The following is a 26,664-nucleotide window of genomic DNA, read 5'->3' on the forward strand; positions in this document are numbered from 1 at the left end:
TTTATTATAGCCTATGAATGGAGACTACTGTTGTATTTAATTAATTGTGTTCTACACTTCCCTGAAATTTTATCCTGAAATAATATACTGCAAATGGTTTACTGTTTGGTAGCAGTGACATTAAAAGGGATCACCTCAATGCAAGCATAGTAAATGCAAGCTAAGCACAAATCTCAAGTAGGAAAGAGAGTGTATTCCAGAATATCACAAAAGCTAAAAGTTTTTCCAGCCATGCTTGAGTCATAAATATTTAGGGCAGATCCTGTACCAGAATACATTTTGGATTTCCTGGAAGAGTTTGAAAGAAAAGAAAAAAAAACCCCGAATATTTATTACTTAACTGAACCATCATTTTGATCTTTCTGTGAGAATTAATAGGCTATAAATGATAAACAGGCATTCAGCAGATGCTTTTATTCAGAGCAATGTACAATATACCCAGAGCAGCCTGGGGAACAGTTGGGGTTAGGTACCATGCTCAAGGACACTTCAGCCATTTCTGCTGGTCAAGGGAATTGAACCGACACCCATTTGGTCCCAAAGTCACTTCTGTAACCATTAGGCCATGTGCAGTACCCATTAGGCTATTACAGTACTAAGCCTATTATAGGAATACTGGGCATGAGGTGGGAATACATGTTGGCTGGGTTGCCAGTCCATCTCAGGGCACTATACACATTCTTATTTGCATACATTCAGACCAATGGGCAATTTAGCATAACCAACCAGTATAGGAAACCAGAGAACCTAAAGGAACCCCATGATGTGAGGCATGCCCCAATAGGTTACAGATTTTCATAATGCTGAAAGAAAACATTTGGAAACAAAACCAAAATGAATTGAATTAATGAAAGTAATAAGAGAGTTGCTTACTTGTAACCACATTCTTGCTTGCTGGAGGTCCACGAGTATTGTTCTTTAACACCTCAAGTTTAACCTCATACTCCTGACCAGGGCCAAGACCAGACTGTTCGAAGGCAGTCTCGGGTGGAGACAATGAATTCAAAATCTCCCCATTCTCCTCTTTCTGGAAATTTCATAACACCACACAGCCAACGTAAAATGGGACACACAATACTAATAATTTCATGCTGTCAACTTGTCAAATGAATAATGAAGACATTATTTACTGTCTTTGGTATAGGTAGTTCATAATTTCTATGTGGATTATACAAAATGCTGTATTGAAAACAGTACAATGCATCTTTGTTGTACTGGATACAAAATCTTTGTTCAATTTATGTGCATGTTTAGCAAAAAGAAACCACAAATGTCACCATGGATATGACTCCGGGCTTTGTGGACTCAACAGTCCCATGAAATACAGAGAAATTAGAGAGATCTTGAAAAGTAAACACTTGGAACTTTCAATCGAATCCACTTGGATGTGAGTGCTACACTTCAAAGTGAAGGGCTTGTTTGGCATGGACAGCCTCAAACTTGATGTATGAATAAAGCTGCCAAGTCTGAAAGAATAGAGTATAGGATGACATGGTTTGCATGTCCTGACAGGAGCTATTTTTTGGAGTCTGCCTAAGCCCTTGAAAAAGAAAAGCATTGTGAAAACAGTGCAGTCTTGTTGCACGTGGTCACCAGAGTTGCCGCCAGAAGCTTCTTAGGAGGTTTTGTGGAACAAAGCCCTAGACTTTCAGACAGCAGCCTTTGCATATTGGCACCAACTGACTATTTTCCAGAGGATACACATACAGTTTCCCATCTTGAACAGTTACTGGCAGGGCCCTAAATAAATGTGGTATTCCTACCACAGATTTCAGGGAAATGCTCCCATAACCATCTTCATACTGACATGGTTTGTGGTATGCAATAAGAAGCAATGTACTCACTGTATTTCTGAAGATGAGGTTCCAACCATCAAAGGGGATATTAAGAGGATCCCATTGAACTTCCACTGATGTCTCTCTCACAGCTTTAAACTTAAGGCCTTCAGGCTCCGGAAGATCTAGTGATATAGTCAAAGTAATGGGCCAAATGTTACATTTCTTTCCATTGTTCATAACTGTACATCAGTTCATAAAATATTTCAAAACTTCTTAAGACCAATAACTGATGACTCACGTGTTGCCACTCTGGCACTCACAGGAATGCTCATCTTGTTATTAAGGACAGCATAGACACTGATTAAGTATTCCACACCAGGCTCCAGCTCCCTAATAGTAGCAGACCTCTTTTCACCAGGTACTCGCATATCTAACTCCAGACCTCCAGGAGCAGTAGGCATGTAGGTGATTAGGTACTCTGTCACCTGTACCTCATTGACCCAGGTCAGGTTCACTGTCTCTGGGGTGACTTCAGTTACAACTAGGTCCCTTGGTGGGGAGACTGTGAATACAGAAGACATAATGACATGTTTCTGGACTATGTATTCAATGTAATGTTGCATTTGCAAAAATAAAATAAAATCATAAACTGACTTACTTTCAGAGCAGTCTTCCCCTGTGAATCCCAAGTCACAGATACACATGCCATTCAAGCAGCTGCCTCGGTTATTGCAGTTTTCTGGGCAGGTCATCTCTGAGCAGTCGACACCAGTGTAACCCTCATCGCAGATACACTGTCCATTGTCACAATACCCACGATCCAGGCAGTTGTTGGGACATGTTTTTTCACTGCAGTCCTCCCCAGAAAACCCTTCACTGCACAAACACTCACCATCCACACAGTGTCCTCGGTTGTGACAGTTGTTAAGACATGTCAGCTCACTGCAATCTTCACCTGTGAAGCCGACATGGCAGACACAACTTCCATCCACACATACACCATGGTCACGACAGTCATTGGGGCAGGTTTTGATGCCACAGTCCTCTCCTGAAAAACCTTGCTTGCAAATGCATTTTCCATCAATGCAACGTCCATGGTCATGACAATCATTGGGACAGGAGAGCTCAGAGCAATCATCACCTTGGTATCCAGGATCACATATGCATTTCCCATTTACGCATTTACCCCTGTCATTGCAATTGTCTGGGCAGGAGAGGATGCTACAGTCCTCACCTTGGAAGCCAGGATCACAGATACATCTCCCATTGAAGCAGTGGCCTTTCTCGCTGCAGCCATTTGGACATGTAAGCTTGGAGCAGTCTTCTCCGCTATAGCCGAAATTGCAGACACACTGACCATTAACACAGAGGCCTTTATTGTTGCAGTTATCTGGGCAAGTGAGCTCACCACAGTCCTCCCCAGTGAACCCATCATCACAGTAGCAGGTCCCATTGATGCAACGACCACGGTCAAAGCAGTCATTGGGACATATAAGCTCTGAACAGTCAAAGCCCGTCCATGGCTCATTGCACAAGCACTCATCATCCACACAGCGTCCTCTACCCAGGCAATTGTTTAAGCAATTAGTCATGGAGCAGTCCTCACCCATGTAACCTTCTGCACATATGCAAGCCCCATCAATGCACTGGCCATATTCACCACAATCCACAGGACACAGCTCAATTCCGCAGTCCTCTCCCCCAAAGCCCTCAAAACAAATGCACTTCCCATCCACACAGTGGCCTTGATCTTGGCAGAAACCAGGGCATTCTGCCTCTGAGCAGTTGAGACCTTTCCAGCCAGGCTCACACACACAGCTACAGGTTTCGATACTGTAGTTGCCATGACCATTGCAATATGGTTTGGTAGTGACCTCACCTAAGAAACACAAGGCAAACGTAAGGTCATAAAATCACAACCCTAAACTGTAAAAAAGAATACTATTGCATAAGATTACCAACATAACCACTGAGAAAGCAACTTAGAATGTGAAGGAAGCCAAGGTCAAAAAGTGTTCCCGGACCTTTCTCAAAGGATTCTAATACAATAATACTCACCTGTAACTTGAGCTCCACAACAGCCAGCCCCACTGGTACACTGCTCCCTCAGACTAGACACTTCAGCCTCCAGCATCTCCAGCCTGTTTAGGAGATCTTTAATGTCTGGCATGTGGTTATCACACCCACAAGCCTGCTTAGGTATGTTAATTCTGTGAGTGAAGACTATCTGGTTTTCTCCATCCACAGTGTGCTCAATATGCTGCTCAGAGGGGACAGACTTGGGCTTTATTTCCGATCTTCCAGGCGAATCGAGGTCCACAGAACACAAGGATCCAGTTGGGACATTGATGTTGTATACATGGTTGAAGACCACTGGTTGGTCTGGATTAGGTAGGGTCATGTTCTCAGATTTGGGTGGCGTCAGTGACTCTCGTCTGTGCCTGATCACTTTCCTCAGCAGGCCAGCCATGGAGAGATCCAAAAGAATGGCCATGGTGACACAGGCCAGAAGCAGGCCTCGCATCCCCATGATGACACACACTGACACTTGATTCAATCAAGAGTAGTGTAAGGTACTTTTCTGTTTTGGATGGAGCTTTAGAACTGGAAATTAAGACAAGAAAGGAGGAATGTAATTTTTTAATGTGCTCCATTCTGTAGGAGCTTAGAGACATACATGCAGTAAATGGTAAACGCAAAGATTTTGATATTTTAACATTACTTGCTCTTGCAATTTGTGTCCAGCAAAACCACATTTGGGTTTATTTGGGACAACACAGTGCCAAGGCATCCCAGCAAAAATAATTAAAGGTAGACTGCATTTCAGATTTTTCAAGTGTAGGTCTCATCTCATCTCATTATCTCTAGCCACTGTATCCTTCTACAGGGTCGCAAGCAAGCTGGAGCCTATCCCAGCTGACTATGGGCGAAAGGTGGGGTACACCCTGGACAAGTCGCCAGGTCATCACAGGGCTGACACATAGACAGAGACAACCATTCACACCTACGGTCAATTTAAAGTCACCAGTTAACCTAACCTGCATGTTTTTGGACTGTGGGGGAAACCGGAGCACCTGGAGGAAACCCACGCGGACACGGGGAGAACATGCAAACTCCACACAGAAAGGCCCTCGCCGGCCCCGGGGCTCGAACCCAGGACCTTCTTGCTGTGAGGCGACAGCGCTAACCACTACACCACCGTGCCGCCCCCAAGTGTAGGTCATAAAAAGAATTTTCCCCGACACCCAATTATTTTTGTTTAGTGGACCAAAAGCTACTGAATTCGAATCACAGACTTCCAATTTTATTAGATTTTTAAAAATAGAACATTTAATGAATTTAGGGCCACATGGCCCTAAATTCTCCACTATTTTTTCCTGCTTCACCATGACCCAATACAAGATACTCTGTCATGCATCACATGGTGGGCTTTCCCCGTTCATGCAAGGCATTGTGGGATACAAATTTGAAACAGGAGAGAAAAATGGAGGATGTGAGTGTGCGAATGAAACGTGAAAGACCAACTACAGTAACGGAAAGCGAGAAGAAAAGACGTTATGTTATATACGAAGGAAAGGAAACGAAGGACCAAACTAATAAATATCGGTGGTCAGCGAGCACCTCGGTGTGATCAGCTGTTCATTTAGCGAAAGATGATATAACTGTCAGCGCATGGTCAAAGGTAAACCTGTGCATGCGCACACGGACTTCCTCTGTCTGCTTGACTGCATGAAGCGAGCGATTTCATGCACATTATTTGCTCGGGAATCCCCTCAAATTAAATAACTTTCCAGCCACAGAATGGCCTGATATTTTGTGAGATATTACAGAAATAAACATATATCACGATGACCAAATATCAGAGGGAACCAATTTTCACCGATTTTATGAAATCGGACGGCCATCTTTTTTTTTAATCTGAAACAACTGTCTGTAAAACATAAAAATAAAAATAAAAAATAAAAAGGCAACTCATTATGTTATCAGATTGCCGTAACTGACATCACTGACAAGGTTCACATGACAGGGGACAAAGAATCTCGGCTGGCAGCTGTAAGATCTCCCTCTTCTACAGTTCCCTCAGGAATTACTCTGGCAATTAATAATGAAACAGGAATGCATAACCTTGTGTTTCATTACCTAATCCTTGACAGTGTTTCCTCTGACACCCTTCTGTAATCACAAATCATGCAACATCTGCATCTAGGCATCTAGTCCCTCTCCTGGCTTGGTTTTCCATAATCCAACATGACAGAGTAATACTATAGAGGAGACATCTGTAGTGCCCCCTAATATCATGGGTAGTCAGGGTTCATACTACTCTCAGATATCAGCATTTTTCTACTGCTCTCCTGAAAAAGATATTATAACCTCACATAGAAACATAACTCTTTCTTTGTAAAAATAAAACATAAAATCATAAAAAAAGACTTTCCAGGCTCAGAGGACATAGCGCTTTTATGAGCAACAGTCTGTTGGAAAGTGATTTGATATGAATTGGAGACAGGTGTATATTTTCATGTTCCCATTTTTTACAATGTGTTTTTTTGGGGGGACAAGAATCTTACCTTTGTGCAAAATTTCTGAAAAGGAGCACGAACCTGTATTTCCATAATACTGGCATAGCTGGACATGCGCCACAGAATTCCGAGGCTTTTCCTTTTTTAATACTTTATTAGATCTTTTTATGAACACTATATTAGATCTATTTAGCATGGTTTTAACCACCTAGTAAAATGGCTAATGCTATGTTACTTTGCCAACCCATCACGTTTCATTAGCGTTTAATTCAAGTACAATGATATGCCATTTTTAAAACATGAAACTGATTTCCGATTTCCAGTTACTCCTAAAACCACGATCAGATTTGTGCACATTTCTCATGAGATCAGTTTAAAATATACTCCTGATAGAGTCACATGATCAGAAACCTTCTCTGTGGCATGTGTCCTTCAACTACAAGGAGTGCAATACCGTGGTTAAATAGCTGAGTGAGACGGCATAGATGGTTGAGCATCTGTTCTATTCACAGCTAGCGTAGGCAGCTGCAGGTAATATGGTCTAAGAGGCAGAGCACAGAGCCGTCTTGACATATGATTAGCAGGAGTGAGAGGGATCCCACAGCTGCACCATACATCCCTGATTAGACAGACAAGGATGACTGCCCCTGTGATAGAGAGCTAAAGCATCTTGATGATGGATATTCCTTAGACTCTCAAGGGTGTAAGGAACATTCCCTACCACCTGTGCCTGATTTACACCTCACCCCAAGGATTAAATCAAGAAAATATCCAGAAAATTGCTTTGTGTCAGTACTAGGGTTTTAGTTCAGTGGGGATAGCTGACTTCTGAACTTCTCATTCTCTCATTATCTCTAGCCGCTTTATCCTGTTCTGCAGGGTCGCAGGCAAGCTGGAGCCTATCCCAGCTGACTACGGGCGAAAGGCGGGGTACACCCTGGACAAGTCGCCAGGTCATCACAGGGCTGACACATAGACACAGACAACCATTCACACTCACATTCACACCTACGCTCAATTTAGAGTCACCAGTTAACCTAACCAGCATGTCTTTGGACTGTAGGGGAAACCGGGGCACCCGGAGGAAACCCACGCGGACACGGGGAGAACATGCAAACTCCGCACAGAAAGGCCCTCGCCGGCCACGGGGCTTGAACCCGGACCTTCTTGCTGTGAGGCGACAGCGCTAACCACTGCACCACCGTGCCGCCCCCTTCTGAACTTTGAAGCATATTTATTTTCCAAAAGAATTTGAAGAAGAAGAAGAAGAAGCCCCAAGACACTCCTTGCGACTGCATTTGCCATTTCCGGACAGAATCTGTTGTCAAAGCCACTATATTGACAGATGAATACCGCAAAGTAAAGAGTTAGCAAGGAGCCTCTTGGAAAAAATAAACCAAAAACTGTTCATCTGTGCCAGAAAGGAGTTAACAAGGCTACGGAAAATATTCCAGTGGTTATGAATGAAAAACCATCGTAGTAGCAGTAGCAGTGTTTTCTTTTCTTTTCTTCCCAATGCCGAGAAGCAGACACAGAAATCCTTCCTTTCTTCAGATCTTCATCAGGACTGAATGATGGCCAGAACATACTTTTAGATGGAACCAATACAATTTCTACGTTCTAACTTCATGCTGCTAAGTGAGTTGGCCTCTGTGCATTGGATTCACTCGAGCTGAACTCAGAGGCACATACGGTACTCTTTGGACAGTATATTTGTATTAGCACATTGTATCAGTCTTCATTCAGTGTTGTATTGCTTCTTTATTTTTACAGCAGCAGCTGGGAAAGGAAAGAACACCTCACAGAGACCAAATGAAAACTTTAATACATCGTTAAGCTTAGGCATAAAAGTTAATTAGATCTAAGCTCTACTGGCCACGTTCCGGTGCAATAAAAAAGATTATTTGCTTAACTTGCAGTTCGTTGGGCTCATGAAAGGAAGCTAGTTTTTTTTTGGTAAATAAGGTGATAAATTGTGCTCAGGGAGCATTATGATATATGAATAATTAACAGTTATGCCAACAGTTTACTACTTAATCAGGTGTTTACTAGCTTTCACATGGGCACATTTTGACACCATAGAGAATGGAGTGGAAAGTTTATATTGGCTTTGCTAAGTGCAAGATTAAAGAGTTATTGTGTGGATAAAACAAAATCACTCTCAGTGGCACCAGTGTTAGAATAGCTATTATAAAATAGATTGGAATTACTCAAACAGTTCGTGAAATGGCCAGATGGAAAAGGCCTCATGCATAAATTATCGGATGGGAAATGAAAGTCTGGTGTAATTTGGGGTTAGTCAATGCACCTCATCTGGCCTTTTTTTTTTTCTGGGATTTTTAATGCACCACAGCACTGATGCTCGTTTCATACCCGTGGTAACTCTTACACATTGTGTTTTATTGTGTTTTCATTTTTTTATCTCTAAAATTTACTCCATTTATATAAGCAGATCCATGTTATATATGAAACAAAGGATTACAAAGATACATTTAGGATGACAAAAAAATAAAAAAGCTTAGCCAGATTAAAGTTGATTAATTTTCTCGAACAGCATCACACATTGAGGTTTAGCTGCTAGGTCCGTTCAAAAGTTTGGGGTCACCCAGACAATTTTGTGTTTTCCATGAAAAGTCACACTTTTATTTACCACCATAAGTTGTAAAATGAACAGAAAATATAGTCAAGACATTTTTTGGCCATTTTGAGCATTTAATCGACCCCACAAATGTGATGCTCCAGAAACTCAATCTGCTCAAAGGAAGGTCAGTTTTATAGCTTCTCTAAAGAGCTCAACTGTTTTCAGCTGTGCTAACATGATTGTACAAGGGTTTTCTAATCATCCATTAGCCTTCTGAGGCAATGAGCAAACACATTGTACCATTAGAACACTGGAGTGAGAGTTGCTGGAAATGGGCCTCTATACACCTATGGAGATATTGCACCAAAAACCAGACATTTGCAGCTAGAATAGTCATTTACCACATTAGCAATGTATAGAGTGGATTTCTGATTAGTTTAAAGTGATCTTCATTGAAAAGAACAGTGCTTTTCTTTCAAAAATAAGGACATTTCAAAGTGACCCCAAACTTTTGAACGGTAGTGTACGTTTATATACAGTAAATATGTTATACAGGAACTCATACAGAAGACACACCACTATATCCTAAACAGATTTTAAAAACGTGTAACCACTGATAAGAAGGTGATTGTGATTCTGTAAGAAGATGTTTATTAACAGTTATTCCACAAAATCGAGCCGTACGTGAGCTGATAGCCGATGAGGCGCATAGCATCCAAGTGGGCTATAAGCCACGTACGATGAGATTGAGTGGAATAATTGTTTTATTCTATCTACTGTGCATGCACGAATTTTAAGCAGACCATTTTTATTTTTTGCAAATCTGATGATTAAAAACTTTATACAAAATGTCCGACAAACTCATTTCTGCTTAGAATGTAAACAAACTGGTGAAATGACAGTGGCAATTTGTGAAAAATGCGATAATAATAATAATTCTTGAAAAAAAAAAAAAAGATATGTTCGTACCATGAAATGCTTTTATTCCATATTTTGTTGCTTTTTTTTTTTGCATTTTTTGAGGTTTTGTTTTCGAGTAGAGTTTTTATTTCGTCCTCGGTTGGTTCAGCAACACGCTCTGCCATTTTGTTTTTCTCTACTCACGGTATATGAGCTGATATCCTAGTAGTAGAGTAGCCAATCAGAGCATGCGGTTGCTCATATCCAGTGAATGTGGATAGAATAAATACTGTATATACAGTACCAGTCAAAAGTTTACTATGAATAAGTATGTCCAAATTAAAAAAAGATTCATTCTTACCCTCAAATACTTTCATTCCATACTCTGTTACTTTTTTTTTTTGTTGCTTTTTTTTCCTCCTTCTTTTTCGTGGTTGGCAAACCAACTTAAAGGTGCATTACCACCACCAACTGGGCTGGAGTGTGAAACAGGAGATACTGGGAGGAAAACATAAACTATATTCTTTGAGCTATTTCTTTCTTTTAAATACTTGAAAACCATTTTGGGGGTTTTGTTCTTAAATAGAGTTTTTATTTAATCCTCGGTTGGTTCAGCAACATGCTCTACCATTTTGTTTTTCTCTCCTCACGGTATATGAGCTGATATCCTAGTAGTAGAAAAGCCAATCAGAGCAAGTGATTGCTCATATCCAGTCAATATGGATAGAATAATGTAGCACATACGGAAGGTGTCTCCGGTGTTCGAGGTAAAAATCTAATTTTAAGTTTTCAACCGTGGTGAAGTTGTCCATCCATCCATCATCTGTAGTCACTTATCCTGTCCAACAGCATCGTAGGCAAACTGGAGCCTATCCCAGCTGACTACAGGCGAAAGGCGGGGTACACCCTGGACAAGTTGCCAGGTTATCGCAGGGCTAACACAGAGACAAACAACCATTCACACCTACAGTCAATTTAGAGTCACCAGTTAACCTAACCTGCATGTCTTTGGACTGTGGGGGAAACCGGAGCACCCGGAGGAAACCCATGTGGACACGGGGAGAACATGCAAACTCCACACAGAAAGGCCCTCGCCGGCCACGGGGCTCGAACCCAGGACCTTCTTGCTGTGAGGTGACAGTGCTAACCACTACACCACCGTGCCGCCGGGAAAGCTGTCATATGTTTTAGAAGGGAAGAGGGAAGAGACTCTGGTGAGTGAACTGCTCTTAATAGCTGTTCTGATGTCACTGATTACAGGAATGAACATGTTTCCCAGACAGTCCACAACATGAAATGTAACTGTAGGTTACAGTACAACGTGTCATTCTTTAATGAATAAAAACTGGTAAATTATTGTGAAACAAGATGAATAAAACATTTCAGCATGTGGTGTTATTGGAAAATGATCCCACAACCTTGTTGCTGTTGATTTCCTGACAGCCGTCCTGTCATTTTTTTAGTCCTTACATTTATATGCATAACGAAGGAACTGATTTAATTTCAGGCATAAATCTGACTGAAATTAAATTATTTTGTAAATGCGCTATCCCTCAGTGATTGCTTTTCTGGTGGCCGTCTTATAGAAAGTGACCCGTTTTATGCAGTGCAGTTTTCTAATTTGTTCTGGGAGGCTGATGATTGATGATAAGGCTTTCCACTCTCAAAGTAATTACATAGCTCAGGTGAGAACTCTTGGCTACTGAAATACTGATGTACTGCACTTCAGCTCAATCATATTAGGACTTATACGCAGCGTTTAAGTGGTATTGACCATGCACAGATGCTTAGCCATACTGGATGCCATTTTGTCTATATTAAATATGAAAAGTATTTATTAATCTGATTTTAAATAGTGTTTTCATGCACTCGAGAAACTGCAAAGTATGATAAGCATTCTTGATAAGTACAAAAAATAATAAAAATAAAACGGAAACATCACCGTAGACGCTCGGACCTTCAAAAAGCAACATCATATTTAATGTGACAGATCATTGTACTGTATAAAATACTGTAAATGTTCATTTATGTGGAACGTCAACCCCAAGCTGTGTTACAGAAAAGCGTCATGACACTTTGTCTGAAATCGTCAAGCTCGCTTGGTTTTGTAGGTCAGCCGTTATAGAACGTCTCTTCTCTTAATGTGGGTCGCAGGCACTGCTGAATGAATGAACGAACTGGTAATGTCTGGAGATTTTAATCACCTTGAGAAATACAGATTGATACAGATTCACTGACACTCACTGTAAAAGCAAGAAAAAAGTCAAGGGGAAAGAAATCTATCCCAAAGCAAGCGCGTATTTCATAGACACTACTACTGCCACTGGGAACATAACATTAACAATGCTTCATAGATCAGTTCCCAAAGCAGTCAAGGTCAAGTTTAAGCACAAGGACTGAAAAGACTAGCTTGGTGACGACACTGAAACTGGACAGATCATAATGAAAAGGCATTTCAGATATGAGAAACCTACTTATCTGTCTCACGAAACCCAGTTTTATTGATCTGCCAAACTGGAAGGTCACAACTGGAGACAGAGTGCTGCTGAGGATAGCACTATGATTGCACCTCCTAATCATCAAACAAAGAGATGGATTTCCAGGCGAGCTCATAACGCTGTCTGCCTGTATGTGCGTTTGGATCGATGGCCCAGCGAGCAGCACTTGCTCATATTATCGGTTCATAAATGGATTTTCAAGTTGTCACTCACCTGAGAAATGAGCACGGAGTTCCTAGTACAAGGTTCTTTCAATTTCTTTGCCCTCCGTTTTCCTTCACTTTTCCTCTATTTATACTTTCTAACTTTTTTTTTTACTGTTTGGCTAGTACCCTTTTTTTCCTTTTCCTTTTCGTATTACTTGAATATTTTCTTCACTGTGTAAATATGGAGCAGTAAAAAATGAAATATTATGTCTGTAAGAACTAAGTACAGGAGCAAATAAGAGAGCGCTGAGATATTGTTGGTTTGCCGAGCCTCAGCTTATGGGTTGCAACAGTCCACTGGCTCCAGATAAGTCTTTTCAGAGAGGGTGCCAATTCTTCTTGGCTCTTTATTTTATTCGGCTCAGTGTGCTGGAGAAAAGGCACTTATTTAGACCTTGGCTGGAGTCCAGTGGCCAGATCGAAGCAAATGAATATCTCGGGCGATGATAATCATGCATAAGTGCGCACGTGCATACACACACACACACACACACACATACATTGAACTACCCACAAATACAGAAGCTCTCACGGCTCTTCAATGACATCAAGAATGGTAGCTGGTGGGGGTGTCATGGCTCAGGTGGATAAGGCGCCATACCATAAATCTGGGGACCCGGGTTTGATTCCGACCTGAGGTCATTTCCCGATCCCTCCCCGTCTCTCTCCTGCTCATTTCCTGTCTCTACACTGTCCTATCCAATAAAGGTGGAAAAAGCCCAAAAAAAATCTTTAAAAAAACAAGAATGGTAGCTGGCTTGAAGTGACATACAGTAGAAAATCAACAGCAAATGTTACAAATTCCACTATAATGCAATTATAAGCTGAATGAGTTCAATGTCAGAATTCCGTGACAAATCAAACCTTTCTCGTTTTAATAACATGCAATCTAATTTACAAAGATGACAGGTCACAGAGACTAAGTACAATGTAAAAATGTTGCACTATTTTCATACAGTACGTGACAGCTCGTTCCCTGGAGGTTACAGAACATTTTCCATCTGCACAGTAACTGAACGTGAGCGAAGGCTGTTTTGCAGCATGGAAAGACTAATTTTCATGCCAGCCAAGCCCCATTTATAGAGCTTTAATGATGCTAGAGGCTCAGATGGCATCGATAAGCGGGTTGGGGTGTGCGCACATGTGATAAGAGGGTGGGTGTGTGGAGAAAGAGCTGCGTTCACACTGCTCTGAAAGGTCTATCAGTTTGCTGATATCACTGAGCTTTACAATAGCAGCGTTCAATAGACTAAATAGAAATAGCAAATACAAGATTTAAGTGAGTAAACAGAAGCTAAACTGACTTTGTGAAGGAAACGGAAAGTTAGATTTAGCATTTGGAAAGTTTACAAGGCTAAAAAGAATCCAGATGCCTTGACATCTGGTTCTGATGGCGTTTCAACATCAGCACTTAAGCAATTAGACTTCAGCAATTAGACTGCGCTTCATCGTTCTGTCCATACATCCAACAAACTTTCTGACAAACTGAATGCTAAAGACATAGCGCCGTCTGTGGTTCGTCATTTGCACTGAAACGAACTGAACATGGTCAAAACAAGCAGCATATCAACTTTAGACTTAATGGTGAAACCGATCAAACTGAAACTAACCATGACCCTGGAACTGAGGCTAACTGGTCCTGATCTGAAACCCATGTGCACCTTAAATTCATTCCATCTGGTATAATTAGACAGGAACATTTGTTACTGGGAGTCTGGGTTTACCTAAAAAGCCTTGGTGACCTGATATTTATTAGCCTGACCCCTGGAGCAGCTGGAATAGCAGTCCTCAGATGTTCTGACACAACTTATCCCCCTATTTTCAGAAAACTCGTAACAAAACAGACTTTATAATGCCAGTTCCCAAGCCTCTAGCTTTCACTTACAAGTCAAAGCAGTGAACATAAAAACTAGAGTCCTCTCTAATTTTCTTGACAAGGACTCTGGTAGTTCAAATCTGTACTCGTCGTCGTACAGAGCAATCAATATGACAAAGGAAGGAAACCTTCCAGATGGGGTGATTTTCGAGTAGGAGTATATACATGTGTCCATACACAATTATTCTAACCACATTCACTGGATATGAGCAATTGCGCGCTCTGATTGGCTACTCTACTACTTGGATATCAGCTTATATACCATGAGTAGAGAAAAACAAAATGTCGGAGCATGTTGCTGAACCAACCGAGTTTACTCGAAAACACAACCCCCAAAAATACAAAAATAAAATATGGAATGAAAGTATTTGCTAGTAAGAACTTTTTTTTTCCAAGAATAATTATTATCACATTTTTCACAAATTGATCGTGTCATTTTGCCGGTTTGTTTACATTCAAAGCGGAAATGATTTTGTCGGACTTTTTATACAAAGTTTTTATTTATTGAATTTGCAAAAAATAAAAATAAAAATGCTCTGTTTCTCAAAATCCAGTGAATGTGGATAGAATAAAACAGTTATTCCACTCAATCTTGTCGTACATGGCTTACAGCCGACTCGGTGCTCGTTGGCCTCGTCGGCTATCAGCTCATGTACAACCCCGATTCCAAAAAAGTTGGGACAAAGTACAAATTGTAAATAAAAATGGAATGCAATGATGTGGTAGTTTCAAAATTCCATATTTTATTCAGAATAGAACATACAGTAGATGACATATCAAATGTTTAAACTGAGAAAATGTATCATTTAAAGAGAAAAATTAGGTGATTTTAAATTTCATGACAACAACACATCTCAAAAAAGTTGGGACAAGGCCATGTTTACCACTGTGAGACATCCCCTTTTCTCTTTACAACAGTCTGTAAACGTCTGGGGACTGAGGAGACAAGTTGCTCAAGTTTAGGGACAGGAATGTTAACCCATTCTTGTCTAATGTAGGATTCTAGTTGCTCAACTGTCTTGGGTCTTTTTTGTCGTATCTTCAGTTTTATGATGCGCCAAATGTTTTCTATGGGTGAAAGATCTGGACTGCAGGCTGGCCAGTTCAGTACCCGGACCCTTCTTCTACGCAGCCATGATGCTGTAATTGATGCAGTATGTGGTTTGGCATTGTCATGTTGGAAAATGCAAGGTCTTCCCTGAAAGACACGTCATCTGGATGGGAGCATATGTTGCTCTAGAACCTGGATATACCTTTCAGCATTGATGGTGTCTTTCCAGATGTGTAAGCTGCCCATGCCACACGCACTAATGCAACCCCATGCCATCAGAGGTGCAGGCTTCTGAACTGAGCACTGATAACAACTTGGGTCGTCCTTCTCCTCTTTAATCCGAATGACACGGCGTCCCTGATTTCCATAAAGAACTTCAAATTTTGATTCGTCTGACCACAGAACAGTTTTCCACTTTGCCACAGTCCATTTTAAATGAGCCTTGGCCCAGAGAAGATGTCTGTGCTTCTGGATCATGTTTAGATACGGCTTCTTCTTTGAACTATAGAGTTTTAGCTGGCAACGGCAGATGGCACGGTGAATTGCGTTCACAGATAATGTTCTCTGGAAATATTCCTGAGCCCATTTTGTGATTTCCAATACAGAAGCATGCCTGTATGTGATGCAGTGCCATCTAAGGGCCCGAAGATCACGGGCACCCGGTATGGTTTTCCAGCCTTGACCCTTACGCATAGAGATTCTTCCAGATTCTCTGAATCTTTTGATGATATTATGCACTGTAGATGATGATATGTTCAAACTCTTTGCAATTTTACACTGTCGAACTCCTTTCTGATATTGCTCCACTATTTGTCGGCGCAGAATTAGGGGGATTGGTGATCCTCTTCCCATCTTTACTCCTGAGCCACTCCAAGATGCTCTTTTTATACCCAGTCATGTTAATGACCTATTGCCAATTGACCTAATGAGTTGCAATTTGGTCCTCCAGCTGTTCCTTTTTTGTACCTTTAACTTTTCCAGCCTCTTATTGCCCCATCCCAACTTTTTTGAGATGTATTGCTGTCATGAAATTTCAAATGAGCCAATATTTGGCATGAAATTTCAAAATGTCTCACTTTCGACATTTGATATGTTGTCTATGTTCTATTGTGAATACAACATCAGTTTTTGAGATTTGTAAATTATTGCATTCTGTTTTTATTTACAATTTGTACTTTATCCCAACTTTTTTGGAATCAAGGTTGTACAACTCACTTTTATGGAATAACTGTTAGATATACACCAAGGGTCATATTCGTATTCATGCAATTTTATGTGCTCTTGTCTAAGCTCCAAATAATGGAGGTGAAAGCCATTTTGTTAAAGTATACCAAATTTGTAGGGATTGATATGATAATTACTCAGACTAGCATAAGGATACTAGGTTTCTATTAGATGTTTTTTCATTGTATTCGGCTTTTTAAATTCATGTCTAAATGATCAACTTGAACTACTTCAGTACTTGTCTAGTCCTTCAACAGCAAAGAAAAAAAGCCTTTTCTTCTTTAGTCTGCAGAAATCTAGATGCAATTGAAAAACCCTGTTTCAAACACTTCTATTCAAGAAGAACCTTGGAGGCTTGTGTAACCCATTTCTGAATATGTGTAACTTTCCTTACAGAAATATTAACATACATTTTGGATCCTAGATGCAACTCTGAATCAGGCTTGTAGTACTCGAGTCCGACTCATTCCCTAATTTTAAGGACTCGTGACTTGACTTGGACTTGAGCACTGATGACTCGGACTTGGGCTCGGACTCGTGCATTAACTGCATTCGGACTCGTAAACTTTTTTTGTAACATGCCATAACAATTTGGCATAAGATATTTATATCTACGTTAATTTTTATACTAACTTCGTGCAAGAGAATGCACATTCACCTGTTCATACGTCCTGTTCAGGAACAAACTAACATTAATGGCGCTAAAATGCCTGATGAGAACACCCCTAGGATTGTCCATTTTGCTTATACAGACTTCTCGTGCAGTGGGAAAAAATGCACTGCGATGTGTTCCATATGTAGAAGAACTATCAAGGAGACGACAGGGACGACCTCGAACTTTAATCTTTATTTGGCAAGACTCCACCCAGAGAAGGAAGCGACACGCTATGTTCATTGCTCTGTTGATAGCGGGGCTTGCTGAGTGATGAACTAGCTAGTGTTAACCCTCTCTCATGTTATTTGCCCTGTTGATAGTGGGCGGGGCTTGCTGAGCAATGAACAAGCTTTTTATCTGTAGCCTATTCACTAAAATGGGGCAGTCAGGCAGTAATGTTAGTCCAACACAGTAGCAGACACGGTTTCACATAAAGGCAGCAACAGCCACCGTCAAATGGTGTGGATGGAGTCTTGTTCTCGGACTCGACTTGAAATTTTCTTTAATGACTTGGACTTGAATACTGGGGACTCGAGACTGGACTCGGACTCGAGGTTTAGGCCCTGTCCACACGGCAACGGATTCAGGTGAATCCGATACAATTGTTTATCATTTCGGCCTGGCGTCCACACGGCACCGGCGTTTTGGGTGCCCCAAAACGCAATCTTTTGAGAACGGGTTCCAGAGTGGAAAGATCTGGCAACGTTGCCGTTGTGAAGTCATCTGGATGAGTAGAACGGATTTGTTTACGATGACGTCACAACCACATGACTGTGAGTGCTTCACGCCGGGTAGAAGTGTAACGAACTCGATGCGAGTTGTCAACAAATCCTATAACTTGGTTCATGAAACGCGCTTACAAAATATTTTCACTGTGAATATTTATTGTGTAATGGTGCAAAGTGAGAGAGAGAGAGAGAGAGAGAGAGAGAGAGAGAGAGAGAGAGTGAGAGTCAATCCCGCCAGCAAAAATAGGGAAAAAAAGGAGCGGTCTCACCTCTTCAGATGTTGGTTTAAGTCCTACAATACATTCCTCAAAAAGGGCGTAGAAGAACAAATTAATCCATCAACGTGTAGCATTCAATTTATTCCGGACCATTAAAGACGCCGCCTTCCGCATAGAATCATACGTCATCCTCGCCGCCATATTGGATGGGTCAAAGCGGAGAATAAAGATGCCTCATTCATGTGCTGCGTTTAACTGTACCAACAGGTTTGCCATCCAAACGAGATCACATGGGATTACCTTTCACAGGTGAGACTGGAAAAATACTTTTCATTGTATTTGGTCATTATAATGTAATTTTACGAACAGATTTTTCTGACTTTGTGGCTAATATGAAGTCTCGCGCATAATAGTTTATGTGCATGCATCCTTACTTCTTCTATTGTTCTGGTGTCTCCGAAGGGACCGTCTTACAGCGCCCCTAGAGGTGTGGCATGTGTATTGCATCGTTTTCAGCAAGCGTTGCGTTGCCATATGGACCTGATATTTTACTGATCGTTGCCCATTTGGACACGATATTTTTTAAAATAACATCTCGTTGCCGTTGTCGTGTGCATGTAGCCTTAGTGACTCGACTACAACACTGCTCTGAATACAGCCCCGATTGATTGCTAGATATACACACAAATTTCATAACACATAAAGCAACTCTATCTCCAGTGGATTTCTCCAGCTCCAGCGCTTCACTTTTGCCAATATGATGATTTAAGGAAGGTGCATTACTTCCTGCTTGCGTAAGAAGCGAAGAATTTGCTGTTCAGCACTTAGAGATAATGGAGCGTTTGCTCTCGGTCTGGGAACAGTGAACAAACGCTTCACTAGTCTGCATCCACAGCTGCATCTGTTCATTTCGGAACTGGAGGACTTTCTCTGTCCTTGGTCCTGGCTCTGCTCCTTTGAGCTGTACAGCAGTAAAAGCCAATGACTCTGTCATGCACAGAATTCCAACTACAGAACAACATGTACACTGATAAGAAACGTGGCAAAAGTGTCAAGTTGACAAGTCAAAGGAGACTTCCTGGAGGACTTTCAAGTCAAAAAGAAAAAGAAAAAGGTGATGAGAAACATATTGCAGTATGACAGTTGTGCAGGTGTTCAGTTGTACACATTGTAAAGCATATCCATTTTTGCTCGCCGATATGCATCTGAGAAAACCTGAAATCCAGAATTAACTTTACTGCCGCCATCCTGACAGGAAAACACCCATTTTACAGCAGCTGGAATGTTGGCTGTGGGGTGAGAACATCTGTTTTGCTGTCTGCAACGAAGGCGTGACATCTGATGCGCATCAGGGCAGAGAACTCCGTCCATTTAGGTCAGTGAACTCTGAACAACAAGTCTCACTGTACTCTTGTATTAATCTTTTTAACATTTCCAGACTAAACTCTCTGCTGCTTTTGTCTTGGTCATGTAATGGTGCAGATTCCTGCTCGAGGGATGACTGGAGCTGAGTCACATATGTGTGCTCCTCATCTCTGGATCTCAGCAGAACAGACACTGGCAGTATAAAGAGCTCTGAGTCGGCGGCTTTTCATTAGACTTCTTGCATTAGCATCAGACAGACATTAAAACCATCTGGAGTTTTACTCATCAGAGTGTTTGAGGAAATCTTTGTTCGTGGACTCTCATGACTCATTTCGAGTGCCTTTGTGGCTAATTTTGGAAGGAAAAAAGTGATTACTTATACACTTTATAGTCCGTTTGACATGTAATGAGTTGATTGCGATCTAAGCAGTGATTTGTACAACAAGGCCTGAATGCTATTGTGTAAAGTTAAGGCTCTACAGTTTTTGATGAGTAGAACATTCTCTGAATATTAACAACTTTTGCTTCGTTCTTTTAAGGTTTTTTTAATAGCATTTTCAATTATAAGAACTTTTATATTAATATTTTTACAATGTCAAATACCATTCATTAAGCACATCCTTCTTACACCAGATGTTTTGAGAACACTTCAGAAAACTTATTCTTTGGAATATTACCTCCTGCCCATCTTAGAACCTTTTAAATACTTACAAATATTCTAATAAAATTATGGTACCATTGCAGACATGATAAGGTGATAATCTAGCTTCAAACAAATCTCTGCTGGGAGATCCTTTGAACATTCTGTGTGGAACCCTAACATGGATACATCACAAAGATCCTGTACCTTTTGGATACGAGACAGAACCTTAACATTTGGTAGATGGACAGTTTCCGGGGGGGATGACGACAATATGTAGGGTCCCCTAGTGCTTCTTTCTGGAAGAACCCTTGAAAGTTTTATATAGAACCCTACAACAGATGATCATTTTGGGTGCTTGATAAAACTTTATAATTTGGGTTTTTTTGGTAGTTTCAGAAAAAAAAAATTCTATCTCGCATACAAAATGTTTCGAACTTGAAGGTTCTAGGTAGAACTCTACATCAGAGGATCATTTTGGGTGCTAGATAGAACCTTATAACTTGTTATTTTGGTAGTTTCAGAGAAACATAACATTCTATCTAGCATACAAAATGGTTTTCTGGTCGAACTTGAAGGTTCTAGGTAGAACTCTACATCAGAGGATCATTTTGGGTGCTAGATAAAACCTTATAACTTGTTATTTTGGTAGTTTCATGAAAAAAAACAAAATTCTATCTAGCATACAAAATGGTTCTCTGGTCGAACTTGAAGGTTCCTATAATTTGACACAAAATGTTGATTTACAAATGATTTTATTGATTTAAAAATGATTGTATTATTTCCGCTAATGACGTAATCCATAGTAACGACTTGTTATACAGAAATATCAGACCATAGAATGCTGCAGTTGACCAATCAGAATGGGGTATTCTCCAATGCCGTGTAATAACATTTAGTATATGATGGTTTTCAGAAAAACCAAATGATTAGGTTATGTCTAGCATCTGAAGGAATCCTCTGGTAGGTCCTTCTGGAATATCCCTTCATGACTCTACACAGAACCTGACATGAGACATTTGGATGGTAGAACCTGGTGATATTTTCAGAACAAAAAATAACAAATGACAGGGTTCTATCGAGCATCCAGTACTCCTCTGGTGTGTCTGTTTGGGAGAACCCTTGAAGGGTCTATGTAGATTTGTACAGCAGATGTTTTTTTTTTTTCTTTCAGAATAGGTTACAGGTAGAGACAGCCATGGTTGAAAGTCTGAACTGTTAGTACCATGTGTTCTATCCAAAGAACCCTTGAATCACCGTCAAGTCTTACGTCAAGTCATTTACGCTTTTTTGATTGGCGACCAGTTCTTTCTTTTTAAAGACAATCTGAAATAGGGTTACTGATGGAACCTTTTTCCTCAAAAGTGTACCCTTGTGTGAAATTTACATCGTAAGATTCCTTATGAAACTGTTGGAATAAAAATGTACTACACATAGAGATATTTCGTCCCTAATGCCCAATGGACCAATTACCGATGATCCTCCATAGGTATGTTTCTCTCTCTAACTAAAGATGGAGAAGGCATACTGTTTCAGGTATTCCATCAATTATATATATATATATTTTTATATATCACCAGTTTCTTTCTTTCATTTTTCTTCTTTTTTTTTATCATGGAGCGAAGACCACTCCGGCACAAACATGTGCTCTAAACGGGTCAGAGTGGCCAGTGCTCTAATGCTAGCAGCTGTTGAAACAAAGCCTGCTTTCCCATTCATCTGTACGCAGTGTCAGTGAATACCCTGTGCACGGTACCAATAAAACATTTACAGTCTGTGCCTGGGAAATGCCAGTGGCAGTCTGTCTGGCAGTCATTAGATCGGAGAAGTCGAGTGGCAGTAATGACAAAAAAGCAACACTGATGGACATGTGTTATTCATTCAGCTATACATAATAAGGAAAGACTGTATGAATTAGAAGTCGAAGATGCCTTACGAGATGTTTAATCCAAAACGTTTTAACATGGTTAAATATAGTAGTTGTAGTATGATATCATTATATCACATAAGGTCTAACAAAGGTGTCGAGGGAAATATATATATATATATATATATATATATATATATATATATATATATATATATATATTGGTGAGAAAATAAGTTTATCACCAATTTGAACTCTATTTTGTCCTCTCTTTATAACCTTCATCTTTGACCCATATACAGAACTGACATTACAAGGATTCAATTTTGAATACAAATGTACAGAATGTATGAGCAGCTCGACATACGAACAGCAAGTTATCTGATGAAAATCTGTCTCTTTAAAAGGAACCCGGAGATCCTGGGGGTCTCTGTCAGACGCCCCCACCCCACCCCACCCCCTCTCCCCACCACCACCACCACCCTCCTCTCTCTCACTGTTTCTTTCTCTCTTTCTTTCACACACAGAGGAACGAACACTCTCTCAGTCGAACCTCTCCTCTCCTGTAATGATGTCGTAAGCAGGCAGGACATTCGTACTGTCTTATTGCCGTGAAAGGATGTGAGAAGAGAAGTGGAATCTGACGTCCGCTGTTTACCAGGAGCTGAAAGGAGACTAAATAACAGTGCTAACACTAACCAGCTGACACTTTCCTGGCATGGATGAGCAACAGAGAAAAATCCAGATGCAGATATCCTGGCAGGTAATATGCACTGGTTAACCCAAAGTGGACACAGGATATGTATTGTCTCTTAATTAAAAAAAAAAGAAATCCTTCCCTTATGAACCGCTATCTTCTCGCTCTCAAGTATATCACTATCACTCAGTCATCAATCAATCAGTGCAGTGTACAAATATAAAGTGTATGATATGTATACATCCTTTAGGGTTTTTTGCAATGGATCTAAGGAATCACAAGACCATTTAGAACAAGATGTCAAGACATCAAGCAAGAGCAAAGTGGAAAAATTGAATATTTCAACTCACAGCCACTCAAGACAACTCTTACAGGTCAACGTAAATGTCAGCAGCCTTGTACTTACCTTAGTGTCTGAAATGATGCTCTTCGTTATTTACTATTTGTCACTCAGTGAAATATTCAAAAAAACTTCTGCAAATGTCTGCAAAGCTTCTTTTTGTGACTTTTTTTCTGTGTGCTGTCTTATTTTCCCTAGAGAGATGCAAGTTGTGTCATTTCTCTCTCTCTCTCTCTCTCTCTCTCTCTCTCTCTCTCTTTCTTTTTTTTCCCCCTCTCAGTGATCCACGGAGGCAGGGAGCCTGCTGGCGCTGCAGCCAGAGAGAACCAGTGAAAGAGAGAGAGGGAGGGAGAAGTCCCTTTCTCTTAAACAGTAGACACTTTGCGGTCAGACCCCACTCCCACCTACCATTCTTATATACCCCCTCCTCTTCTTTCTCCTCTCCCTCCTTCCCTCTCTCTCTCTCTCTCTCTCTCTGGAAGCTGGAGAACTGAAATGGGATGCCTCTCGGCTGAGCTGCATGAGAGAGTCAGAGAGAGTGTGTGAAAAAAAAGTGCGGGGGGGTCGAGAGAGAAAGACTTTCAGAAGACGGACAGCTAGTGTGAGACGGAAAGAAAGTGCGTGAGAGAAAAAGTATAATGAGAGAGAGTGTGTGTGTGCGTGCATTAAGCTACAAAGTGGAGCAGCAAATGGTGGGAGGAAGAAACCCAAGGCTGCATTAACATACATTTCAGGATTAGAATAAACGAAGGATGAAAAAGCTTGTCTATGTGTTCGATGATGGTGATGACACCACCAATGGCAGGATTTGCATGTCGATCAGTATAATCCCAGTTCCAACAGCTCAATAAGAAAGAAAGAAACAAACAAACAAACAAAAAGTCAAGGTAAATGTTCCAGAAAGCCGAACCGTTTCAACCTCAGAAGGGCTGGATTGCATCTCTCTGATGCGCACACATACAGTACACACAAACACACACGCTGCAGGTAGAACGGAACCCCAAACCATGCTGGCTTCAATTTACCATCCCACGCGGTGCCCCCGCATTCCACATTTCTAGTAAACAGAATCTCCAGCTGAAAAAAGCTCATGAACAAAGACTCCCGGTTCTAAGCTGCCAAGCAGAAATGCCCTTCAAAGATTTCCAATGAGCCTCATCAGCTCTGGAGATGATGACACTCTTTGGGTGGGGGAAATCTGACCCCGGAGCTTTTCAGTGCCTGGAATGGGGGGTTGTGGAGACCAGGAGGGTTTTCCCCAAGGGAAGAATTGGAAATGTGCTCTCTGATGAGGGAAATGATCAAAACAGGCTTGATGGGTCATGCATTGCTGATGACGTGCACCATCCATGTGGGATTTGAATCTGGGATTCATTTTGGAGAAGACGAGAAACCAGGACACTGATGGAATTCATCCCGTTCTTCTGCCAAGTGATGCAAAACCCATGTACATTCAAGTTCAATTCACATCAATGCCAAACAAAGAACATTAGAACAATATTGTCTGTCAACAGAGGAAGTATTTCTAGTTCTTCATCCTCTCAATGTCTGTTACAGTTGCCAACCAACACATATCACACTCTGGCCAACCTCACACCAAAAGAGAAGCTGACATTATTCCCAATGTCGCTTCACACCACAGTAGACCACTTGCAAGAATGACTGGTTGTAATTCTGTGTGTGTGAGTGTATATCTTCAGAGGGAGCTAGACAAGTTCTCTGCCCTCATCAGAACACACAGCAGCTCTTTCCATCTGTTCCGCCGCTCGCCTTTCTCTCAGACCTTCTTTCTGCCCTTGTCCTTTATGAGGAACCGTATTCAGAGAAACGCGTGCCTCAGTTCATCAAGCTTTCCCCTGATTCAGGCATTCAGAGAAAGATGTATTCTGCAGTCCTGATTTCCCAAATGGCAATGCTGCTCACCTCCTCCCTCTGTTTTCCAATTTCTATAGCAGGTGCTCACTTGTGTGATCCAGGTTTGTTCAAGGCAGCACCAGCAGATAATTTGATTTTTACAGCTAGATTACATGTAAGCTTTGCTTCGCAACTGCTGAGCCCTGATTTCACCAGTTTTCCTAATGGCTTTCAAAGCAAATGCTTGATCCCAATGCAACAGGCCATTATGCAACCATATGTCCATGATGCACTTTAGCAAAACAATTTCTATGTTCACTTTCCTCTACATTGTACTGACCATAACAAAGATCCATCCACAGGTGTGGGTCTTAGAGAAAAAAAAAAGGTTGTTGAGTTCAGGCAGTACTTTTTCCCCTCCCTGTAATTGGTGGCAGTCCACTGGAAGAACAGCACGAGGGCTCAACGGGTAGCAAGACACTTTCTGTCAGCGCTAGTGGGATCTAATTATAGGAGGAAGTGGCTCCTGCCTACGGCATATTCGAGTGGCAGTAGTCGCAAGACTGCAATAAGAGAGCAGAGGACTGGAGGGACATGGCCTGGTCTCGCAGGCACCCCGATGACCTGGACAGACCTGTTTACCTCATTAAAAATGAATTCCCAGGTAATATTGGCATTTCTCAAACCCCCCTCACCACCACCCTTCTTCCCTTTTCAGCCTTGCAGTCATCTATTATGTAGCAGGGAGCCAGAGTCATGTGGGTTAATGCAAGAAAGGTCATTTGGCCAGTTTGGCTTCAGAAGCCATCAATTCCTGCCACATTTATTACCCCAGTGTTGGCTCACGTGCTCAGATATTAACACTAATGGTCTGTTTAAAGTGTAAAGTCTGCAGATGAAATCAAAATTGACTCTCAACAAACAAGGGCCATGCCTTTGGTGAGTTAAAGAAAGGAAAAAGCAATCTATTGAATATTTGTCATTCATAAAACAAAGAAAAGGATAAAAAAAATGAAAAAGCAGGCATCACATACAGAAACACAGAGCTATTTCCTGCCTGTTCTTGGGTTTCAGTCACTTGACTTTTCTTAGCGATTTCACTTCCGGTAAAACAGCTGGTGGTCGAGGAAACCAAAACAGCTGCCATAGCACAAACAACTAGCGATAACTTATCAGAGTACGCTCATAATCTAGAAGCCACTACTCACTTTAGATATATTCAGAAGATTGCTATGTGCAATGGAATCGACCCCTACAGTCTGGGAAAGAAGGATTTGTCATACGATCTCGAAAACTACCCTTCAGTCGAGTTCCCTGACATCTCGAACTATTTGGTGTTGCAGACGTCCTTCTACACCGCAAAACAGATGAAAGCGTGGAAGAGTATGGAGGCTTACAACTTTTTTGTACGTGGCTGGGTAAAGGACCTCGGGATCAAGTCGCTGCCCAATGAATCCTGTATTGTTTTTGCCCGTGTAAGTATGTTTTTTTAAGTTTTTCGTTCACGTCTTTACAACGAAGCGCTGCAAGTTGAAGTATAAACAAACAACAGTTGGCTTGATTCTCACTTGTGTTGGCTCTTATCTCTCAGCTAAATCATTCACAAAGATCATCAGAAACCCCTTTAAAGACCTGGATCTTAGTTCAACAAGACGGAGAAGTGATC

General features: G+C 41.1%; 1 protein-coding gene across 2 annotated transcripts in view; it reads right to left on the minus strand.

Moving 5' to 3' along the window:
• Positions 1–23,535, minus strand: part of tncb (tenascin Cb) — a 99,837-nt gene extending 76,302 nt beyond the window's left edge. The window contains exons 1-6 of one of the 2 annotated variants that reach the window (XM_060907377.1): positions 23,211–23,535; positions 3,837–4,382; positions 2,437–3,657; positions 2,077–2,340; positions 1,845–1,960; positions 874–1,027 (exon numbers count right to left, since the gene is read on the minus strand). In XM_060907377.1, coding sequence (XP_060763360.1) covers positions 874–1,027; positions 1,845–1,960; positions 2,077–2,340; positions 2,437–3,657; positions 3,837–4,308 — 2,227 coding nt within the window. In that variant the 5' untranslated portion in view covers positions 4,309–4,382; positions 23,211–23,535. Of the gene's footprint in view, positions 1–873; positions 1,028–1,844; positions 1,961–2,076; positions 3,658–3,836; positions 4,383–23,210 lie in introns of both variants that reach the window. The other variant, XM_060907376.1, reaches the window with a different exon arrangement.
• Positions 23,536–26,664: the final 3,129 nt, after the last annotated feature.

This window comes from Neoarius graeffei, chromosome 24, assembly GCF_027579695.1.
Source record: "Neoarius graeffei isolate fNeoGra1 chromosome 24, fNeoGra1.pri, whole genome shotgun sequence".
Lineage (NCBI taxonomy): Eukaryota > Metazoa > Chordata > Actinopteri > Siluriformes > Ariidae > Neoarius > Neoarius graeffei.